The 20,209-nt window shown below is 36.8% G+C and overlaps 1 protein-coding gene across 2 annotated transcripts in view; it reads right to left on the reverse strand.

The window, feature by feature from the left end:
* Positions 1–970: 970 nt before the first annotated feature.
* The window catches only part of PPP2R3A (protein phosphatase 2 regulatory subunit B''alpha), a 211,811-nt gene continuing 192,572 nt past the window's right edge, over positions 971–20,209 (reverse strand). For both annotated transcript variants that reach the window (XM_061194632.1, XM_061194633.1), the window contains one exon: positions 971–3,029. In XM_061194632.1, coding sequence (XP_061050615.1) covers positions 2,903–3,029 — 127 coding nt within the window. In that variant the 3' untranslated portion in view covers positions 971–2,902. The remainder of the gene's footprint in view (positions 3,030–20,209) is intronic.

The raw sequence follows: 20,209 nt of genomic DNA on the forward strand, positions 1-20,209 counted from the left end.
GCTTTAGAAAATACTAAGTTCAAAGTATAGAATGGGAACCTAATGTGTGGATGGTATTTTAATTTTTCCCCATTTTTAAAAAATTAAGTTTTAGGTATCCAAATAACAATTACACATTCTTTTAAAAGAATATACTATATATAAGGCTAAAGTCTCCTTTGATCCCTGTGAACTTCTCACTTCCAAACCCAAATTCCTATCCCCAGAGGAAATCACTTTTCATTATGAGGTGTTATCCTTCCAGATCTTTCTTTATAAAGTTTTCCCAGGGATTCAAAGAGTTACTCTCTTTGAAACTCAAGTTTGTTTATAATGCTACTCTTTCAAACATAAAAATGAATTGCAAGTGTGATTAAAACCAAAAGTGTGCAGTGATTATCTTAGTTCATATTTGACAACTTTATTTAGTTTTGCAAAAAGGGAAAAACAAAAACAAAAGTTAAATCATGCAGGCTTCTCCACCCAAACACACCGTAACATTTCCAAAAGTTGAGCAAATGACTTCTCTCATTTGATCAGTCTAGAGTTTTATAAACACTTTGAACAGTACACAATGACACAGATAAGATGCAGGGAAAATATACAGAATTTCATTAGTTTGATTACCTTGGCAATTAATGTTAATGCTATGAAACTCATTTTTCATTGACTAGCATTAAGATCATACCCTCAATTTAACTTTTATCAAGAGTCTTGGATATTGTAATAACTTGAAATTTCCAGTTGGGCAGTAATGATTATATTCTGCATGATCTTTACCAGAAAGTCAAATACATACTATCTTAGTTCCTCAGAATTCACATTTCTTACATTCAATACTAAGAAGGGAGTACAGTGAAACACATTCTTACGTCTGAAAATGTGATACTTTGGGTAACCTAAATTAAAAAGCACTATCTTAAGTGGAATGATATTGTTAGCTGTACTTTTATAGTAACTGTAGACTTTTGAAACCAATTATTGACCAACGTGAAAGCAAGAGGACTTCAGTAAGTAGAAACAAGGTCAAGTACAGCCATGTAGTAAAAAAAACAAAATCAAATGTATATTGGAAAACTGAATTTTTGCTGAGTCTTAGAAATAGTTTAGATCATTATGGCTAATAAAACCTTTAAACCATATCTGGCTTCTAAAAAAATTTACCTTTTTAGTATTTTTATCTGAAAATTTAAAAAAGTTGCTTTTGTTCCCTGGTAAAGGTTGGATGGGATAGATGGTAAATTTCATGTACCATATAAACACTTAATCCTAGTAATTTACCAGTGTGTTTAGATTATTGTATGTAGTGTTTCCTAAAAATTTAGTCACTTTTAAGCTTTTATTTCTTCTTTGTGAACTGTTAGAAACTAAGTTTTAATACTTACCACTTTCTGTAATAGTTAAATGGAAGGTCAGTTCTGATCATGAAGGTAAAATAACAGGAAACTGGGAGGATACTGACAGGAAGGATTGCTAACTCTATTAATAACTGTACTAGTTGATGGTGCATTTCCTAAATTCTCCTTTTCTCCACTTTTTGCCTACCACCGCCCAAGGTTTGATTATTTCAAAGTCTGGCTGTCACACCAGCAAGGGAACCAACGTGGGGTGGAAAGGAAGCTATTCTGACATTTAGGACTTGAGGTTAAAACAAAAAATCCAGGGGAAAACTTGATGACTTTGACAGAAGTGGATATTAAAAAGTTTCTTGGGGGTTTCTTTTACAGTGTCAGAAATTTCCATCCTTTTTAATAGTTTATTTTCAATTTTATCTTCAACAGTATTGCGGGGCTTGGCTGCATTGTGGCTTGCTGAAAAATGTATTCTGTGATGACCACATCTACTACTATAGTAAACATGAAGTTGCTTTCCTTTATGGGTGGCATCACTGTTTTCCATTTCTGTGATAAATACTGAAGTGAATGCAATATTTGAAATAGTTTCTTTTCAACATGAAGTTAAGGAATAATGTTTAGATTGAGGCCTTTACTGTTGGCCTAGTCTAATATTTAGTGATGAATATGTCTAGTAAGAATTTTCATATATAATTATTTAAGTCTTCAAGTAGGTCTTCTGATATGAAGTATAGATGGGACATCAACTAATTTTTAGATTAATCACTCAATAATTCTCTACAAATGTTAGATGAGTTAAAAGGAAACTTTTTTTTCCCCCCAAGTATGAGTCATATTCTGTACTTCAGTTAACAAGTTTTTCTTCAGATTTTACATAAGATCCACAGTCAGGATGGGGAGGGATTATTTAGAGCTTGCCAGCAAGGTTGGAAGGCCCAGTGGTTGCAATACCTGAGGATGTAAAGTGACTAGCAGTTTGGCAGGTCATTGTGAAATTAGATTAAACTAAGTTCAAGATCTTTGAACTCCAGTACACATACAATTAAAAGAAGTCTCTGAGATGTTTTGGCAGTGCTTTTATTACCAGGGCTAATTCAGTTCTGGAGGCCCTGACTGCTTTTTCAAGTTCCAGAATTTTTTGACTCAAGTTTTCTGCAAGTGAAGGTTTCTTCTGGGCTCCATAGGAGCCCTGATGGGCCTCAGGGATGCTGGACAACAGAGGCAAATCCTGCTTTTGTGCAGAGAACTGTGCTTGGCACTGTCCCCAAGAGATCCTTGGTACATTCAGGGGTGAAGAGTGCTGATTCACAGACGTTGGAAGGTGATGTATATCTTACTTGCTTCTGAGGAAAAGCTCTGTAAGAGGTTTGAGGCAAATTGGAGGAGTCTCCCAAACTGGGTATGTGTATCCAGAGCTATTGCTCAAAAACGTTAAAAAATTCCTAGTGCTGCAGATAACGCACTTGGAGAAATCAAAGCCTTTAAAAAGCAATATGCAAACTACAGCATCTCTTCACAAGAAAAAAACATTTAAAATACATATCTCCCTTTCATGTAGACATTGGCAGCTATTCTTCATCCACTGACTGAAGCTTTCCACATTTCTCTGAAAGGCTTGAGGTCACTATTTTATTGCCTTTGTTTCCAATTTCAGAGGGAGAGGCAGGTTCCTCTGTTTCATAATCTTCAAAGGAGCTGAAAGAACAGCAAAAGTGAGTTACTGATTTTTTTAAAAGAAAGTTTTAATGTTGGGGTAGAAGTCAGTATAGCAAACTAGAGACAAGACCAGCTAGCGGAAATACCCCGAGTTGCTAAATGGTAGCTGTGAACAACTGAGCCACCCTGGAGGGGACAGTGCTCTGGAACAGAAAACACATTCTTCTCCCTGTTACTTAATGTTGAAAACGGGCTGAATCAAGCTTTCCCTAGAGGCTTTGATGGGAATGAGAGCATTATGGATGAAGCTAGGTTAGGGAGGGTATGAGGTCTGGAAAGTATGAGTTTTACATGAATGCTTTCATTGAAGTGGCTTCCATGCAGAGTGGGGAACTTTGTCTCAAAGAGCTTTATAGCTTCCATGGCTTCCAAGAAATACGTTGAAGATGTACATCTGTGTGTGCATAGAGCAGACTAAAGTCCACTCGTGGGTTTCCTTCCATTCTTTGCAGAACTCCACAGCATATTCCCTCTTTAGAGGTTACTTGTATTTCCTGAGTTCTATATCCTCCAGGCCACCCCTCCTGGCTATTCCAGGCAGGGATGACAAAATATTTTATCTCGGAATGATGGCTGCTTCATCTGTGCAGAAATTTCTGGATATATAGTCCTTTTATCAAAAAGGTACCAAGACTGCCTGGTGATGAAAAATATGCTGAGGCAGGAATACCTGGTAGGTGGCACCTATACATAGAGAGTAGAGAATATTACATTTTTATTAAAAAGCTTATCTGATGTTTGGAAAACGTTGCCCTGAGTACCATTTATGATCCTGTCAGAAATTATTTACAACTGTCATTTTGCAAAAATATTCCATACTTAATTTCTGTTTCCACTCCTCCTCCATCTCCTTGAGGCCTCAATAGTTATATGCCAGTTATGGCGTATGTTGAATAAGGAGGCAATAAGGAGAGTAACTTTGCTTTAATGGAACTGAAGCAGGGTTGATGGTAGAGGCTCCATTCCTGGGGGGAAAAACTCTCAAAGAAATGTTAATTCTAGAAATGCAGTGTCAGACACTGGCTGCTTATTTCCTGTCAGAATGGAAGGCATTTTCTTCCTCTTGGTAACCTAACTTGCTGTCTGTGAGCTCTCAATGAAGATCTGGGAATGAGTTAGAGTTAAGTCTGAACTGAGACTCATTCACAGTAACTATTTGAGCTCCTGTTGCTAAGCATGAGCCAAATGCTAGGGATACAATGGTGAAAAAGACGGACCAGCCCCTTCCTCACAAAGCTTGTAGCCTAATGGAGGCCATCTGGAATAGTGGCTAAGTGGTTTAGCCTTAGAGCATGGACTTTGGAAGTTGAGTTCTAATCTCAGGTCACTTAATGTGACATTGGGCATGTAACTTAACCCCCTGCATCAGCCTCCTCGACTAATAGCAGTTCCTACCCCTTATAAGGGTTGAACAGAGATTAGGCAAGAGGGCCTACACATCATAAACTCTTGGAAAATATCACATATTCTCGTGATGGAGAAGTGCTGGGGCTTACTGAAGCAAGATGGTGATACCTCATCCTATACTGGGGGGCAGGGTCACAATTTTTTGTGTAATTTGTGAATAAAAAATCTTTTACAAAAGAGTATTTTTCCCCACTGTAGCCTCATACAGAAATGGGATTTCCAGCAATGGATTTGATCCAATCTAGTACCTAAAAGTATTCCAATGCTTTGTGGGTTGGATGTAGTAGAATGTCACCTGCATTTCTTTTGTACTTCCAAGGCACCAAGAGCAGTAATATACACAGAGACTTTGGAGGAATCTTAAGTTTGAGGGAGCTCATTCAGAACCTCTTGTCAGTGTCCTTTTGTCAGTGTCCTGGTGAGTCCTTTTACCCTAACTCAGTAGTTCTCAGCTGGCGGTGCTTCCCCCCACTCCGGGGGACTTTTGGCAGTGTCTGGAGCCATATTTGATTGTCCCAACTGGGTAGGTCCTATTGGCATCTAGTGGGTAGAGTCCAGGGGTGTTGCTAAACATCTTACAATGTGCCAGAAAGTGCCTCACAACAGAATTACCCAGCTTAAAATATCAGTGCTGTTGTTGAGAAACCCTGCTCTAACTCAACTCTTGTCCCATTAGGGTTAGTGCATCCCAGGGTTCTGGACTAAGCTCTTCTCATTTTGTACTTCCCTGAGCAATCAGTCTTTCTCATGGCTTTATCCACCACTTGTTCACCTGTGGTTTCTAAATGTACATGTCTAGCCTCAGCCTCTTTCTAAGTTGGAGACTGCCACGTATCCAACTGTCTATTATGTGGCTCTTCCCATATGGCAGCGTGTACAAACCTGGACTCGTCCTTCCCATACCCCTGGTTCTCCCTATTTTAGCAAATAGCACCATAATCTACCTACTCAAGGCCATAAACCTTGTTATTCCAAGCTCCTCTTCCCTCCTCTCCCCTCCCCTCTTCAAATCCAGCCACTCTCTCCTACCACTTTCAATACCACATGGATGCAGTCCTGCTGCTTCCTCTCCACTGCCGCTGATTTAGTTCAGGATGCTATACTTTCTTGCTTGGATTATTGCAATAGTTTTCTAACAGTTGGTCTTCTTGCCTTCGCTCCTATCACATACCCTTTGCTTTTGCCATACCAGACTGTTCACAGTGTCAGAATAGGTCTTGGGACCTAATGCCACGGTACAATACATGTTTTTCAGTGGCCTGCAGTGCCCTTCCTCCTTTGGTTAACTTGTGTTCATCTTTTAATCTGAGATGTCATTTAAAAGGTTCTTGATTCCCAGTGCCTGAGCTTCCACCATCTCTTATTTAGATGTCTGTAATGGCTTCCTTATTTGTGTTCCTGCCTCTATTCTTGCCCCTCTACCAATCTAGCAGAGTAATCTTCAAAAAACGCAAGTGGGGTTACATTAGTACCTTATTTAACTTTTTTCAGTGTCTCCCCTAGGCCCTGCATGATCTGCCCCTGCTAATCTTTCCAGCCACATTTTCCTCTGTTGCTCACTATACTCCAGCTACACTGGCCTTTTAAAATGTCCTCAACACAGTTTCCTGCCTCAGAGCCATTGCTTATATTTTTCCCTCTGCCTAGAACATTTTTGCTCCCTGCTTTTTGCATAACTTTCCTTCTCAAATTTTAGGTTCTCATCGCCTCCCCAGGAGATTCTTCTTCCCTCAGCATCCTCAGTTGCAAGCCTCTCTCCATTATCGGTTTACCCTGTTTATTTCTTTCATAACTATATAATTAAATAAATGTCTGTCATCCCTACTCAACTGTAAAGTGTCCATTTTATAACTCACTAATTTTCTTGGGCTATATAGTCTAGTGCCTGGTGCTAGGTGCTTAAAATGTACTGTTGAATGAAAAATGATGTCCTAATGCTTTTGTAAAACGATGTGTTGAGTTGTTGGGGAAGGCTGGAGTCAGTAAAATGGTGAGGGTGCAGAAGTCACCTTGAAGTCACTAAAATCAGACATGCAAGAGCCTTAATCTTTATCCTGCTCTCCAGGAATTCCTGAGGGAGAGAGAATGTTTACTGATTCCTTCTAAATGACCACTTCCAGGTTTACTTTTAGGTCACTGGGATTCCTCTGGGCTCAAATGAAATTATTTTATGAGGTATTCTCTGTTAATTGGCCATTTTTAAATGAGTAGAGTGGTCAGAGCATTAAAGCAGAACTCACAGAGTTCACAAACAGTTCACTAACAAACCCTAGATATCAAATTGAGAACAAATTCTTTAACTTAGTAGTAACATAGTAGTAACTACTAGTAACTTCATAGTTAGCATAAGGGAAAATGATGGTTCATATACTTTTGCAATTTGCAAAATATCAAATATCATATTTTTGCTAGCAATATGATAGCCTTTAGAAACCTGTTTCCCTAAGTAAGTTTACCCTTTCAGATGAGCAATTTCTGGGCAAAAGTATTAAGGCTAGTTCTGCAGCTTCCTGGGATGGAAGTATAATAGCTGGAATGAGCAGAAATAATGACTGGCACATATATGGTCTGACAAAGAATTTGTATGCAGTTTCAGGGTGTTGTCTGGGAGTTGTGGTTTGATTCCACTTCTGGGATTCTGACTACAGGGGCAAAGGGATAGAATATTTGATTCAGGGCTTGTCTGAGGAAATGTAAAATATATGCTGGCTATAAGTATAAAATAAACTGTTACATAGTTCTCTAATTTGGAGTCTATAACACTTTAGAAATGGGAGTGGATGAATTTTACCTTTATACTTTTAAGAACAGATAACCTAAGCCATTTATATAAAATGGATTACCTGAAATATCAGTACTTTAGAAGTTGGATATTTGGTTCAGAGAATTTCCTTATTGACCCATTCAGTAACTATTATAGAAAATCTTTTGCTTCAACTTTTGTTAAAATTTCCTAATATGTACCACCTCCTTTCCTGCCTCAGAAAGTTGATCCTACTTCATTTTTTTTTTTCTTTATTTTTTTGGCTGCGTCAGGTCTTAGTTGCGGCACGTGGGGTCTTCGTGTGGGATCTTTCATTGAGGTGTGGGCTCTTCGTTGTGGCACCCGGGTTTTCTCTCTCTAGTTGTGGCATGTGGGCTCCAGGGCGCGTGGGCTCTGTAGTTTGCAGCATGCGGGCTCTCGTTGAGGCGCGCGAGCTCAGTAGTTGTGGTGCGTGGGATTAGTTGCCCTGCAGCATGTGGGATCTTAGTTCCCCGACCAGGGATCAAACCCGCGTCCCCTGCATTGGAACGCGGATTCTTTACCACTGGACCACCAGGGAAGTCCTGATACTACTTCATTTTTGATGGCTGAGGATCTCTTGCAGTTCTAGGGTCATGAGTCATCAGTTATTAATCCTTATTTATTTTGGATGTAGATAGTATAAAAATTTTAGATTAAATTTTAGATTAAAATTTAAACTTAGATTAAAAATTTTTTTTGCTTTATAAATTTATTTATTTATTTATCTTTGGCTGCTTTGGGTCTTTGTTGCTGCGCGTGGGCTTTCTCTAGTTGCGGCGAGCGGGGGCTACTCTTTGTTGCGATGCGCGGGCTTCTCATTGCAGTGGCTTCTCTTGTTGCGGAACATGGGCTCTGGGCACTCGGGCTTCAGTAGTTGTGGCTCGCGGGCTCTAGAGCGCAGGCTCAGTAGTTGTGGCACATGGGCTTAGTTGCTCTGCAGCATGTGGGATCTTCCCGGACCAGGGCTTGAACCCGTGTCCCCTTCATTGATAGGCGGATTCTTAACCACTGTGCCACCAGGGAAGTCCCTAGATTTAAAATTTAATCTAAAATTTAGATTTTAGATTTAGATTTAAATTTTAGATTTAAAATTAAATTATATGCTAATCATGAACTTGAAGGGAGGGACAGGGTTTAATTCATTTTTTATTACCAACTACAGTGCCTGGCATAAATTAGGTAGGTACCAGTGAATATTCAAATAAATTAAAATTGGGCTTTGTTTTGCTGAATGCAGAAAAAAATGAACACATTAACTTCAGGCTCATATAAAGGCTCTGTTTATTGAGCACTATGAAAATAATGACTCAGAACTATTGGACTTGTAAGATTATAACTCATGCCCCAATGTGTACACACATGTACCCCACCCGCCACGATCCCTGCTCTTCTGCTAAATTCTCCCACCTCACTCAGGACAGCCAGGCTCCACACAGCCCCTTACCCCAGACTTGACTCTCACTAGCTTACATTCCTGGAAGACTGCTCCAGTGGGTTTCTGACTGGCCTTCTTTGCCTACAGTGTCTTATTTTCCAGTGCTGAATGAAGTAAATGTAGATCTCATACAAGGTGTCAGTACATGTTTATATTTAATATAAAGGAGAAATCCACCTTTAAAAACATTCAGTAGAAAACAGTTCTTCTAAATTGTCTAAATGTCTGATGATAGGGAAAATGGATGTGTTATTGCTTGAGAGAATACTCTGAAGCATTAAAAGTGATGTTTTTGAATACACTAGTAACATTAAGCATCAAAAAGAAATATACCAAAGTATAAATAATGGTTATCTCTGGATGACTGTACCGAGGATGATTTTAATTTCTTTATATTTTGCAATTTTTCTGCAGTAAGCCTATCTTTCTCTACTAATCAGATAAAGACTCTCAGAATGAAAAAGAAAATTGTGTTTAATCTAAGTTAATCAAAAGTAAAGCTGCTGGTGAAACACCAGAATATCCTGTAAGAAAGTATTTTTGAGATAATGTAAAAGACTCGTAACTAAAAATCTGAAGTAATCAAGTATTTGTCAGATTGGCAGAGAATCTTGTTTCTAATTATTACAGGCCGCGGTTTCTTAAGATAGCAACATAGAGGACCCTTTAGCCTGCTTTTCACATTTTTTGTGGAGTTTTAAACTTCATTGCAGAAACCATAAGAATGTTAACTATAAATAAGTTTGGTGTCATAACCTGTTATCTTCATATAGGTGACACAGTCATAGTCATAGTCATTTAGTTGACTAGGTATATATAACTGGTACCCTGTCTTTCTGGCTTCCCCTACGACCGTTCATTACTTTGATGCTAGATGGGATAATTCACAATGTTTGCAAACGCATACTTATGGAGACCCTTTACCCTCTTTCACCTCACTAAAATATGGAGTCATTACCAGATTACTTATTATTTTTTAATTACTAGGTTGCTTATTGAAGGCATTACCTAAGTACGAGCCTTGAATCAGGAGGTACAGGCACTTGGCCCAGAGGTGACCTATGATGTTAGATAGTAAAGTAGATAGAGAATTTCAAGTTGATTTTGGAGGGTCAAGTTGTCTGGGCTCCTGCGTTATCCTTGTAGTGAGGGTGGCTGCCAGATTACTGCTGCCTTCTGTGCCACTCAGTAAACATTTGCTGAGGATCTCCTACATCCCTAACAGTTTGCCAGGTGCTGGTATTACAAGATGAATAAAACAAGGTGCTCTGCCCTGAAGGAGCCCATGTTCCAGTGGAAACACAAATAGGTCCATTTTCCCCAGCATTTATATGCCAGACACTGTTAGATACATTATATACATTATCTTTAATTCTCAGTACAGTCCTGTTGTTCATGCAACAGATATTTACTGTTGCCAACTGTGTGCCATGTTCTGTGCCCTGGGAATGAAGGGAACAAGGTAGGCAGTGGAATGCTAATGTAATACCTGACTAAATTATAGTTCAGAGAGGTTATGTAATGTGGCCAAGATCACAGAAGTGGTAGTAATAATAGCCATTGTTTATTGACTACATAGGCACTATGCCTAAGGGCATAATACATTATGTACATTGTCTTATTTAATCCGGAAACACCTTGGTGTGGCAGGTGGTATCCTCATTGTATAGGGGATGCTGAGGCTTGCTCTAGTGATTGACAGAGCAAGGCTTTGAACTTAACTAAATTTGTCTAAATCCAAATTCTGTGCTTTTAACCATGATGTTATATTGTATCTTGTCTCCTTCAGGGAGTAGTAATAGTAGTAATAGCTATTATTTGTCAGGTATCTACGATGTGCCAGGTGTTTATATGTATTATCTTTGATTCTCACAACCACCTTGGAAGGTGGTTGCTGGTATCTTCTGAAACTGAGCCTCAGGAGTCAGATAACCTGCCCAGCTGGTGAGTGGGAGGTAGAACCAGATCTGTCTGGCTCCTAAGCTTATGCTCTTTCCATGGCACTACCATGATTCCTCCCTTTCTAATATTTGATTCTGGTAATTTCTGTTTGGCAAACTCACCCTGATTTATTTGTAATTCCTCTTGAGATGAAGCCCTAGGTGATGTAGCCTTGGAATTCTGGGTCTGGCCTTGCTTTTGAACCATGTCAGTCAGTTATTAACAACTGTAATAAAGAGGCCTTTCTTTTCCTTTGTTGACATTCTAGTGCTCACCCTACAGGCCATGGCTGTTGTAAGGCTTCTCCTCTCCCCTTGAGATCTCATCACCCACATGTGCTCTGTGTACGCCTTATCTTATCTCCCACAACATGAGAAGATGGGTGTCCAGCAGAAGCCTCTCATATGCACTGGTCAAATTTCACTACAGCTGGTCTCCGCATCTCCTCTCATGACCCCTCACCTGTATTTCTGTCTGCATCCCTTTGCTTCCCCTCTCTGCCCTCCACACACACTGGCACCTTCTTTGAGCACTACCACAACTCGAGAAAAACTTTTGCTTGAGCCAGTTACCTATTCTCTTTAGTTGCCATCTATTTTCTCTTCTTTTTAGACTAATAAACTTCTAAGTGTTTAGACCTGCTATCTCTATTTTCTCCTTCCTCTAAAGCAGGTTACAAAACAATATGTAGTATAAAATTCCATTTCTGTAAAACAAATTACTTATCTATTTGCAAAGAAATGTCTAGAAGGATATACTCCTAAATGATAAGTCAGGCTATCTCTGGGTGGTAGATTTTAGGTGAAGATTTTTATCTTCATTTCTAACTGTTCTGCAGTGAATACATATCACCTATGTAAACAGATAAAGGAGAAAAATAACTTCTTCCTGTTTATTAAAGTAGTACATGCTCATTATACAAACATTATAAATTATAGAACAGTATAAAAAACCAAAGTACTTGCAATCCCACAGCCCAGAGTTAACCAATGTTAATATTTTGGAGCCTTATCATTTAGCATGTTTATATAGATACACATTTTTAATATTGAGATTATATCACAATTTTGTAACCCTGATTTCTCCATGTTACATTTTTGTGCAACACATAATTTAAATGTCTGCAAAATATGACACATAGATACCATGACTTACTTAACTATTCTATTATCGTGCATTTGTGTTGCTTTGAATTTTTTAATTTTATAATTACCTGTGACCAATGCCAACTGTTTGGATAGAACAGTTCTATCTAAATTTCTGATTATTTACAATAGATACCCAGAATTAGAATTGGGAGTCAAAGGGTATGAATTCAGGCTTTTGCAGAATATTGTCAAATTAATTTCAAATTAATTCCAGTTGGAGGTTGGGCCAATTTGCTTCTACCAGCAATATCTGTTACTACAATGTGCTGCTTCTATGAGAGAGCAGTTAAGACACTTTATTTTAATTGTACCTGCCTGTTTTTCCCTGCTAAGGCAGGGATCCTGTCTGTGTTCACCAATATCCAATAATGCTTAGTATACAGCAGGAATGCAAACATGTACTGAATTCATACCATCTCTTAAAAAATTCCTGCCAATTTAATAAGCTAAACTTTTTTGGGCGCTTGCTTTTTACAAATGTTTTATTTAAGTTTAATTTACATATCATAGAATTCACTGATCTTAAGTGTTTAATGTGTTTTAGTAATTGTGCAATCATCACAATTCAATTGTAGAATACTTTCATCTCTCCATCTGCCTTTCCTCTCCCAGTGCTTGTTTGCATTCACTTTGTACTCTCAATCCTGGAACTAGGCAACCACTGATCTGTTTTCTGGCTCTATAATTTTGCCTTTTCTAGAAATTTCATATAAACGGAATCATATAATATATAGTCTTTAGTGTCCGGCTTCTTTCATGTAGAATGGTATTTTTTAGATTCATCTGTGTTGTTGCATGTATTAGTAGTTCTTTCCTTTTATTTATTGAGGTATATTTGACATAGAATAAATTGCTCATATTTAAAGTGTATAATTAATAAGTTTCGACTTTTGTATACACCTGTAAAAGCAACACCTCAAGATCATGTAAATATCCACCCCCCGCCCCCCCCCAACGAAAGTTTCCTCATGCCCCTTTAGAATCACTTTTGCCCTCCCCAGCTAACCACTGATTTGGTTTCTGTCATTTTAGAATTTTTTAGAAAATTTTAAAAACTTGTGATATTTTCTTTTTTATTGAAATATAGTTGATTTGCAATACTGTGTACTTCAGGTGTACAGCAAAGTGATTCAGTTATACATATATATTCTTTTTCAGATTCTTGTCCACTATAGGTCACCAGAAGATACTGAATGGAGTTCCCTATGCCACACGGTAAATCCTTGTTGGTCATCTACCCTACATACGGTAGTGTGTATCTGCTTATCCCAAACCCCCAATCCATCCTCCCCGCCCCCTTTCCCCTTTGGCAAGCCTGACTTTTTTTTTTTTTTTAATTTTTGGCTGTGCCGTGTGGCATGCGGGATCTTAGTTCCCCAACCAGGGATTGAACCCGTGTCCTCTGCATTGGGAGCACGGAGTCTTAACCCCTGGACTGCCAGGGAAGTCCCTAGGATGCATTTTCTAGAATTTTACATAAATGGAATCATACAAGATTGGAATATACTCTTTTTGTCTAGCTTCTTTCACTTGGCTTGAGATTCATCAATGTTGTGTTTGTCAATGGTTCTTTTTTTTTTTTTAATTGCTGAAGAGCATTCCATTACATGGATATACTATATTTTATCAATTCACCAGTTTAGTGGATATTTGGATTATTTTCAGTTTTGGGCTACTAAGAATAATGCTGCTGTAAACATTCATGTACAAGTCTTGGGTAAACATTTCTCTTGGGTAGATTCCTAGGAGTGGAACTGCTGATTCATATGATAAATGTATGTCTAACTTTTTAAGAAATTGCCAAACATTTCTAAAGAGGCTACATAATTTTACATCCACATCAGTCCAATATATGAGGGTTCCAGCTTCTTCACATCATTGCCAACTGGTGATTTTAGATGTTCTAGTGGCTGTGTATTGTATCACTGTGGTTTCAGTTTACATTTTCCTAATGTCTAATGATGTAAAGCATCTTTTCATATATCTATCTGCTGTTTGTACCTCTAATTTAAATATTTATTCAAATTTTTGTTCACTTAAAAATTTAGGTTGTCTTTTTATTATTGAGCTGTAAGTTATTTATATATTCTGGAAAGAATCCTTTATCAGGATGTTTTAGAAATATTTTCCCCCAGTGTGTCTTTCATTTTCTTAATGGTGTCTTTGAAGAGCAATAGTTTTTAATTTTGAAGGAAGTCCAATTTATCAATATTTTTATTGCTCTTGCCTAACCCAAGGTCACAAAGATTTTTCTCCTATGTTTTATTCTAGAAGCTTTAGGGTTTCAGCTCTTACATTTATTGAGATAATAATTAATTAATATTAATTAATAATTATAATAATAATTATGTTGGCACTCCATGCGGCTTGCGGGATCTCAGTTCCCCGACCAGGGATTGAACCCAGGCCATGGCAGTGAAAGTGCCAAATCCTAACCACTAGACCACCAGGGAACTCAAGATAATTATCTTTGTATATGGTGTGAGATACGGATTGAGGTTCTTGTTTTTGCATACGGACATCCAATTATTTCAGCGTCATTTCTGAAAAGACTACCCTTTCTCCTTTGGTTGAAAATTAATTGGCTGTATATATGAGGGTCTATTTCTAGAGTGTTTCATTGATTGTGTATACTTACCAATTCTACAATGCCGTGATGGTTGTTTGCTTTGTAGTAAGTTTTGAAATCAGGTAGCTTAGGTCCTTCAACTTTGTTCTTTAAAAAAAGTGTTCAGCTATTCTAGGTATTTTGCATTTCTATATAAATTTTAGGATCAGTTCGCCAATTTCTATAACAAAAGCCTGCAGGGATTTTGATAGGGAGTGGGTTAAATCTGTAGATCAATTTGGGGAGAACTGACATTTTAAGAATACTGAGCTTTCTAATTCTATTTATTTGGGTCTTCTTTAATTTCTCTCAGCACTGTTTTGCAGTTTTCAGCGTGCAAGTATTATAGTTCTTTTGTTATATTTATTATATTTTTTCTTTTTGATGCTGTTGTGAATAGAATTTTTTATTTGAATTTCACTATTTGATTGTTCATTGCTAGTACATGGATATACAACTGATTTTTGTATACTGAGCTTGTATTCTGAGACCTTGCTAACTCATTTATTAGTTCTGGTAGCTTTTACACAGATTTCTTTGTATTTTCTACTTAAAGGATATATAATCTAGGAATAGATTTACTCTTTTCTTTCCAATCTGAACACTTTTAATGTTTTTTTTTTCTTGTCTTACTGCACAGGATAGGACCCTCAGTTACAGTGTTGAGTAGAAATGGGGAGGGACAGAAACATCCTTGCCTTGTTCTTGATCTTAGTGGAAAGGCATTCAGTTTTTCACTATATGTATGATGTTAATTATAGATGCCTTTTATCAGGTTAAGGAAGTTCCTTTTTATCCTTACTGGGGTAAGAGTTACTGTGAATGGATTTTGGATTTTGTCAAATGCTTTTTTTGTGTCTATAGAAATGATTATGTGGTTTTTGTCCTTTATTATATGAATATGGTGTATTACATTAATAGATTTTCAGATGTTAAGACAGCCTTCCATTCCTGGGGTAAACCCCACTTAGAGTGTATAATCTTTTTTATATGTTGCTGGATTTGATATTTTAAATATTTTGTGAAAAGTTTTATATTGATGTTCATGAGGGATATTGGTTTGTAGTTTTCATTTCTCATGATCTCTTTGTCTGGCTTTGGTATAAGGGTAATATTGGCTTTCTAAAATAAATTTAGAACTGTTCCCTCCTACTATTATTTTCTGACAGTATTAATGAAAGATTGGTATTATTTTTTCCCTTAAATATTTGACAGAACTTGCCATTGGAACCATCTGGACCTGGACTTTTCTTTTGGGGAAAACTTAATAACTTATTTAGTATCTTGATATAGTCTATCCTGATTTTCCATTTCTTCTTGAGCCAGTTTTGGTAATTTGAGTTTTTTGAGAATTTTGTCCCATGTCATCTACGATGTCAAATTTATTGGGATAAAGTTGTTCATAATATTCCTTTATAATTAAGTTCTATAGTGTCCATAGTGATGCAACCTCTTTCATCCTGATTTTAATTTATTCCTTTCTCTCTCTCTCTCTTTTGTTTTTTCTAAAGCTTTATCTCTTTTAAAATCTTTCCAAAGAACCAACTTCTGGTTTCATCAGTTCTTTCATATTGTTTTCCTATTTTCTATTTCATGGATTTCTACTCTGATCTTTATTATTTCCTTCTTTCTACTTATTTTGGGTCTATTTGGCTCTTCCTTTTTCTAGCTTCTTAAGATGGAAGCTTATATTATTGATGTTCGACCTTTCTGGGCCATAAATATTCCTCTGAGCACTGCTTTAATTGCACCTCATACATTTTCATATGTTCTTTTATTTTCATTCGTTTCAAGATAATATTAAATTTCCCTGCAGTGTCTTCTTTGACCCATGCGTCTTTAGAAGTGTGTTATTTAATTTCCAAACATTTTGGGGTTCCCAGATTTCCTTCTGTTATTGATTTGTAATTTTATTCTATAATGGTCAGAAAACATACTTGATTTGAATTTACTGAATCTTGTTTTATTCACCTAACAGATGGTCTTTCCTGAAGAAGTTCCATGTGCATTTGAGAAAAATGTGTATTTTGCTACTGTTTTGTGGAGTGTATATATTGATTAGATCAAATACATTGACTGTGTTGTTCAAGTCTTCTGTATCCTTAGTGATTGTCTCTAGTTCTATCAGTTACTGTAAGAGGAGTGTTGAAATCTCCAGCTATAATTGTTGAATTGTCTGGCAATTTTTGTTTCATGTATTTTGGGGCTTTGTTGATAGGTACAGATAACACTTAAAATTGTTATATCTGGCTACTACGTTTTAACTGTTGGTGAAGTGGGAATTTTCATTGTTATTTCCTGGGTGAAATTTCTATCTTTTGATGTTGTAGAATTGGTTAATATTCATGTTCTTAACTATTGATTTTGAAGAATCCAATTTATGAAAGAGTATTCAACCCTATGTGTTTGCCTTTTGATTGTGATATAGAATTTGTCACTTTTAAAACATACTCAAATCTATAAATAATTTCCCTATAAATTTCTCCCATCACTTTTTTTGCTTTTAAACTCTTTATTTGCATGCAGATATTAGCTTAATATGTACTTTTTTCACTCCACCACAGAGAGCCAACATTTTACTGACTAGACTTTTCTTGACACACTATCTTTATCATATACTGTATTGCTTTGCATAAATCTTCTGTTTTGGCATGGATTCTAAAATGAGTTTAATTACTATGGCTTTATAGTACACGTCCCCTGTGCCCCACCATACCTTTGTTTCTTTTCAGAACTCACTGCAATTCTTTTGTATTTATTCTTCAGTATGAGTTTTAGAATTAGCTGATCAAGTTCTACAACATATTTGGGGGGATTATATCAAATTAATAAATTAATTTTAACATGGGGAATGATCTTTATAACTTTTAGTGAAATTTTATATTTTCTTCACATATATTTTCGAGTCGCTTTTTTTGTTGATATCACAAATAGGATTTTTTTCTATTATATTTTTAGCTGGTTGTTTCTGGGGCATGGGATTAATACCCTTTACCCATTAAGGAGGTGCTCTTACGTTTGCTTAGTTTTATGATTTTTTTCCAAACCAGAAAATATATTTTATCACATGCCTTCAAAGAATCAGTTTATATTTTGTTTCCTTTTTACTCCTTTCATCTGTTAATGACAGATTTTGTAAAGTTGAACTACTGTTGCAATCTTGGGATAAAACCCCCTTACTTATGATGTATTCTTTTATATATGTTGGTAGATTTGACAAATTAATCTTCTGTAGTTCAGTTTTAATATCTGTAAACTAGGGATAACAGCACCTACAAAATAGAGGTTTTATGAATTAAAATATTTAGAATAGTGCTTGGCACAGAATATGGGTATGTATGGATAAGTTAATAGATTTATTTTTGTTTGAAATACAGTTGTTGAACTTCTTCCTTTCATGTACTTTATTTGGGTCTATTTTGTCATCCTTTTTCATGCATCATCCAATTCATTTATTTCTGTCTACAGGTTACAAATTTTCCCCTGTCCATATCCCACAGATTTTAATAAATATAATGCTTTCATTGCCTGATTCTAAAAGAAACTGTAATTGGTATTTTGATCTTCTCTTTAGCTTAACAATTATTTTAAGATATATTTAATTTTTCAAAATTTTATTTTTAACTCTCCAGATATGTGCATTTTTGTTGTTGTTAATTTCAGGTTACATTTTAAGTAACAAATGTGGCCTATATGCTAGTAATTTAAAAAAATGTTGCAGTTTCCTTCAAGCCTTAATAAATAGGTACTTTATTGTGATGGTTACATGTGTATTTGTTGGGTACCAAGTATACTTTTGAGTACCTCTATGAAAGTTTACTAATTCTATATTCTTTATGAATTTTTTAGCCTGTTTGATTTGTTGGTTTTTATATGACTATGGGATTGTCAATTTTTCCTTGTATTTCTATCAGATTTGTTTTATGTATTGCATAAAGTTCGTAACTTATTTTCATGGCCAGCTGCTGAAATACTGGTAAGTTTCTTTTAAAGGTTTCAATCATCTTTGTCTCATTAACATTGCTATACCTGATTTCCTCTTGTTTATTATTTATTTGACTGTTACCTCTGTGTTAGGTATGAATCTAAAAGAATAGTGTACAGTTGGATTTTTAATCCATTCTGAGTTTTGTGATTCATACTATATCTGGACTTACTTTGTCCATTTATTTTGTCTGTGTTTGTCTTTTTGTCTCCTTTCTTACTGTAGTGGACATCTGTTGTTCCTTTACCAGTATAGCATTTCCTTTTTTAGGGCCATATTTTCAAAATTCCCAAATTTTCCTTGGGAATACACATGGTTTGGATGAACTTGACTCCTGTCCAAGCTAAGTTCTAGGCCTAATTCCTTCAGGAGCTGGTTCAGGGACTAGACCCAAACCAAGCCAATCAGAGCCAACACAAGTCCTGGGCTTTTGTTGGATCTTGTGGGAGAGGGATTTTCTCTTTTATTTGAACTTGAAGGTATCATCTTGCCACCACATATAAAAAACTTGCTGAAGAGTGAAAGAATGAAAGCAATGCATTATCTAAGAGATGAAAGAGATAAACTCAAAGTCTCTAAAGTCAGTACTATCCCTAGACTTTTCAGTTCTATAAGCCAATAATTTCCTTTTTGCTAATGCTTTTCCCTCCTTATGCCAATTTGAGTTCAAGTCACTTCTCACCAAAAGAATACTGATAAACACATTGTCTTTTAGTAGACTGAGTTTTCTTTATACAACTATTTTTCCAGTTAATAGTCTACTGTCTTTTTCTAAAAATGATAAGAAAGTTTTCCATTTAATATTTATTCTTTTAGTGATTTTCCTTAAACTTTTTAAAAAAATTTTTGGCTGCGTTGGGTCGTAGTTGCTGCGCACGGTCTTTCGCTAGTTGCGGTGAGTGGGGGCTACTCTTCGTTGCAGTGCGTGGGCTTCTCGTTGCGGTGGCTTCTCTTGTTGCGGAGCACGGGCTCTAGAGCGCAGGCTCAGTAGTTGTGGTGCATGGGCTTAATTGCTCTGTGGCATGTGGGCTCTTCCTGGACCAGGGCTCGAACCCGTGTCCCCTGCATTGGCAGGCAGATTCTTAACCACTGCGCCACTAGGGAAGCCCCGTCCTTAAACTTTTTAACAGACATATATAAATAAATTTTAATTTATTTGCTTTATGTATTTATTTTTGGCTGCGTTGGGTCTTTGTTGCTACGCGCGGGCTTTTCTCCAGTTGCAGAGAGCAGGGGCTACTCGTTGCAGTGCACAGGCTTCTCATTGCGGTGGCTTCTCTTGTTGCGGAGCACGGGGTCTAGGCATGTGGGCTTCAGTAGCTGTGGCTCGCGGGCTCTAGAGCACAGGCTCAGTAGTTGTGGCGCATGGACTTAGTTGCTCTGCGGCATGTGGGATCTCCCTGGACCAGGGCTCGAACCCGTGTCCCCTGCATTGGCAGGCTGATTCTTAACCACTGCGTCACCAAGGAAGCCCAACAGACATACTTTAACTCTAGTCATTGTTAAATATAAATTTATCAGTGTCTATATTCTTCACTCTAATAAAGATTCATAGCATATTACCCTGACCTTCTTTTACTCTCTCTGTTAACAGTATCTATAATCAATACTTCCCTAATTCTAAGGATAAATTTTACTAATTTTGTTGTTTCTTGTATCCCACTATTCCTCTAGGATATATTTACCTTCTTGCTGAAGAATACCCTTTAAAATTTCTTTCAGAGATCATCTGTGGGTGGCAACCATTTTGCATCTTTGAATGTCCAAAAATGTCTTTATCTGGCCCTCACATTTAAATAGGAACAGAATTCAAGGTTCAAAATTATTTTCTTTTCAGTATTTCAGTGAAA

This window comes from Eubalaena glacialis, chromosome 6, assembly GCF_028564815.1.
Source record: "Eubalaena glacialis isolate mEubGla1 chromosome 6, mEubGla1.1.hap2.+ XY, whole genome shotgun sequence".
Taxonomy (NCBI): domain Eukaryota; kingdom Metazoa; phylum Chordata; class Mammalia; order Artiodactyla; family Balaenidae; genus Eubalaena; species Eubalaena glacialis.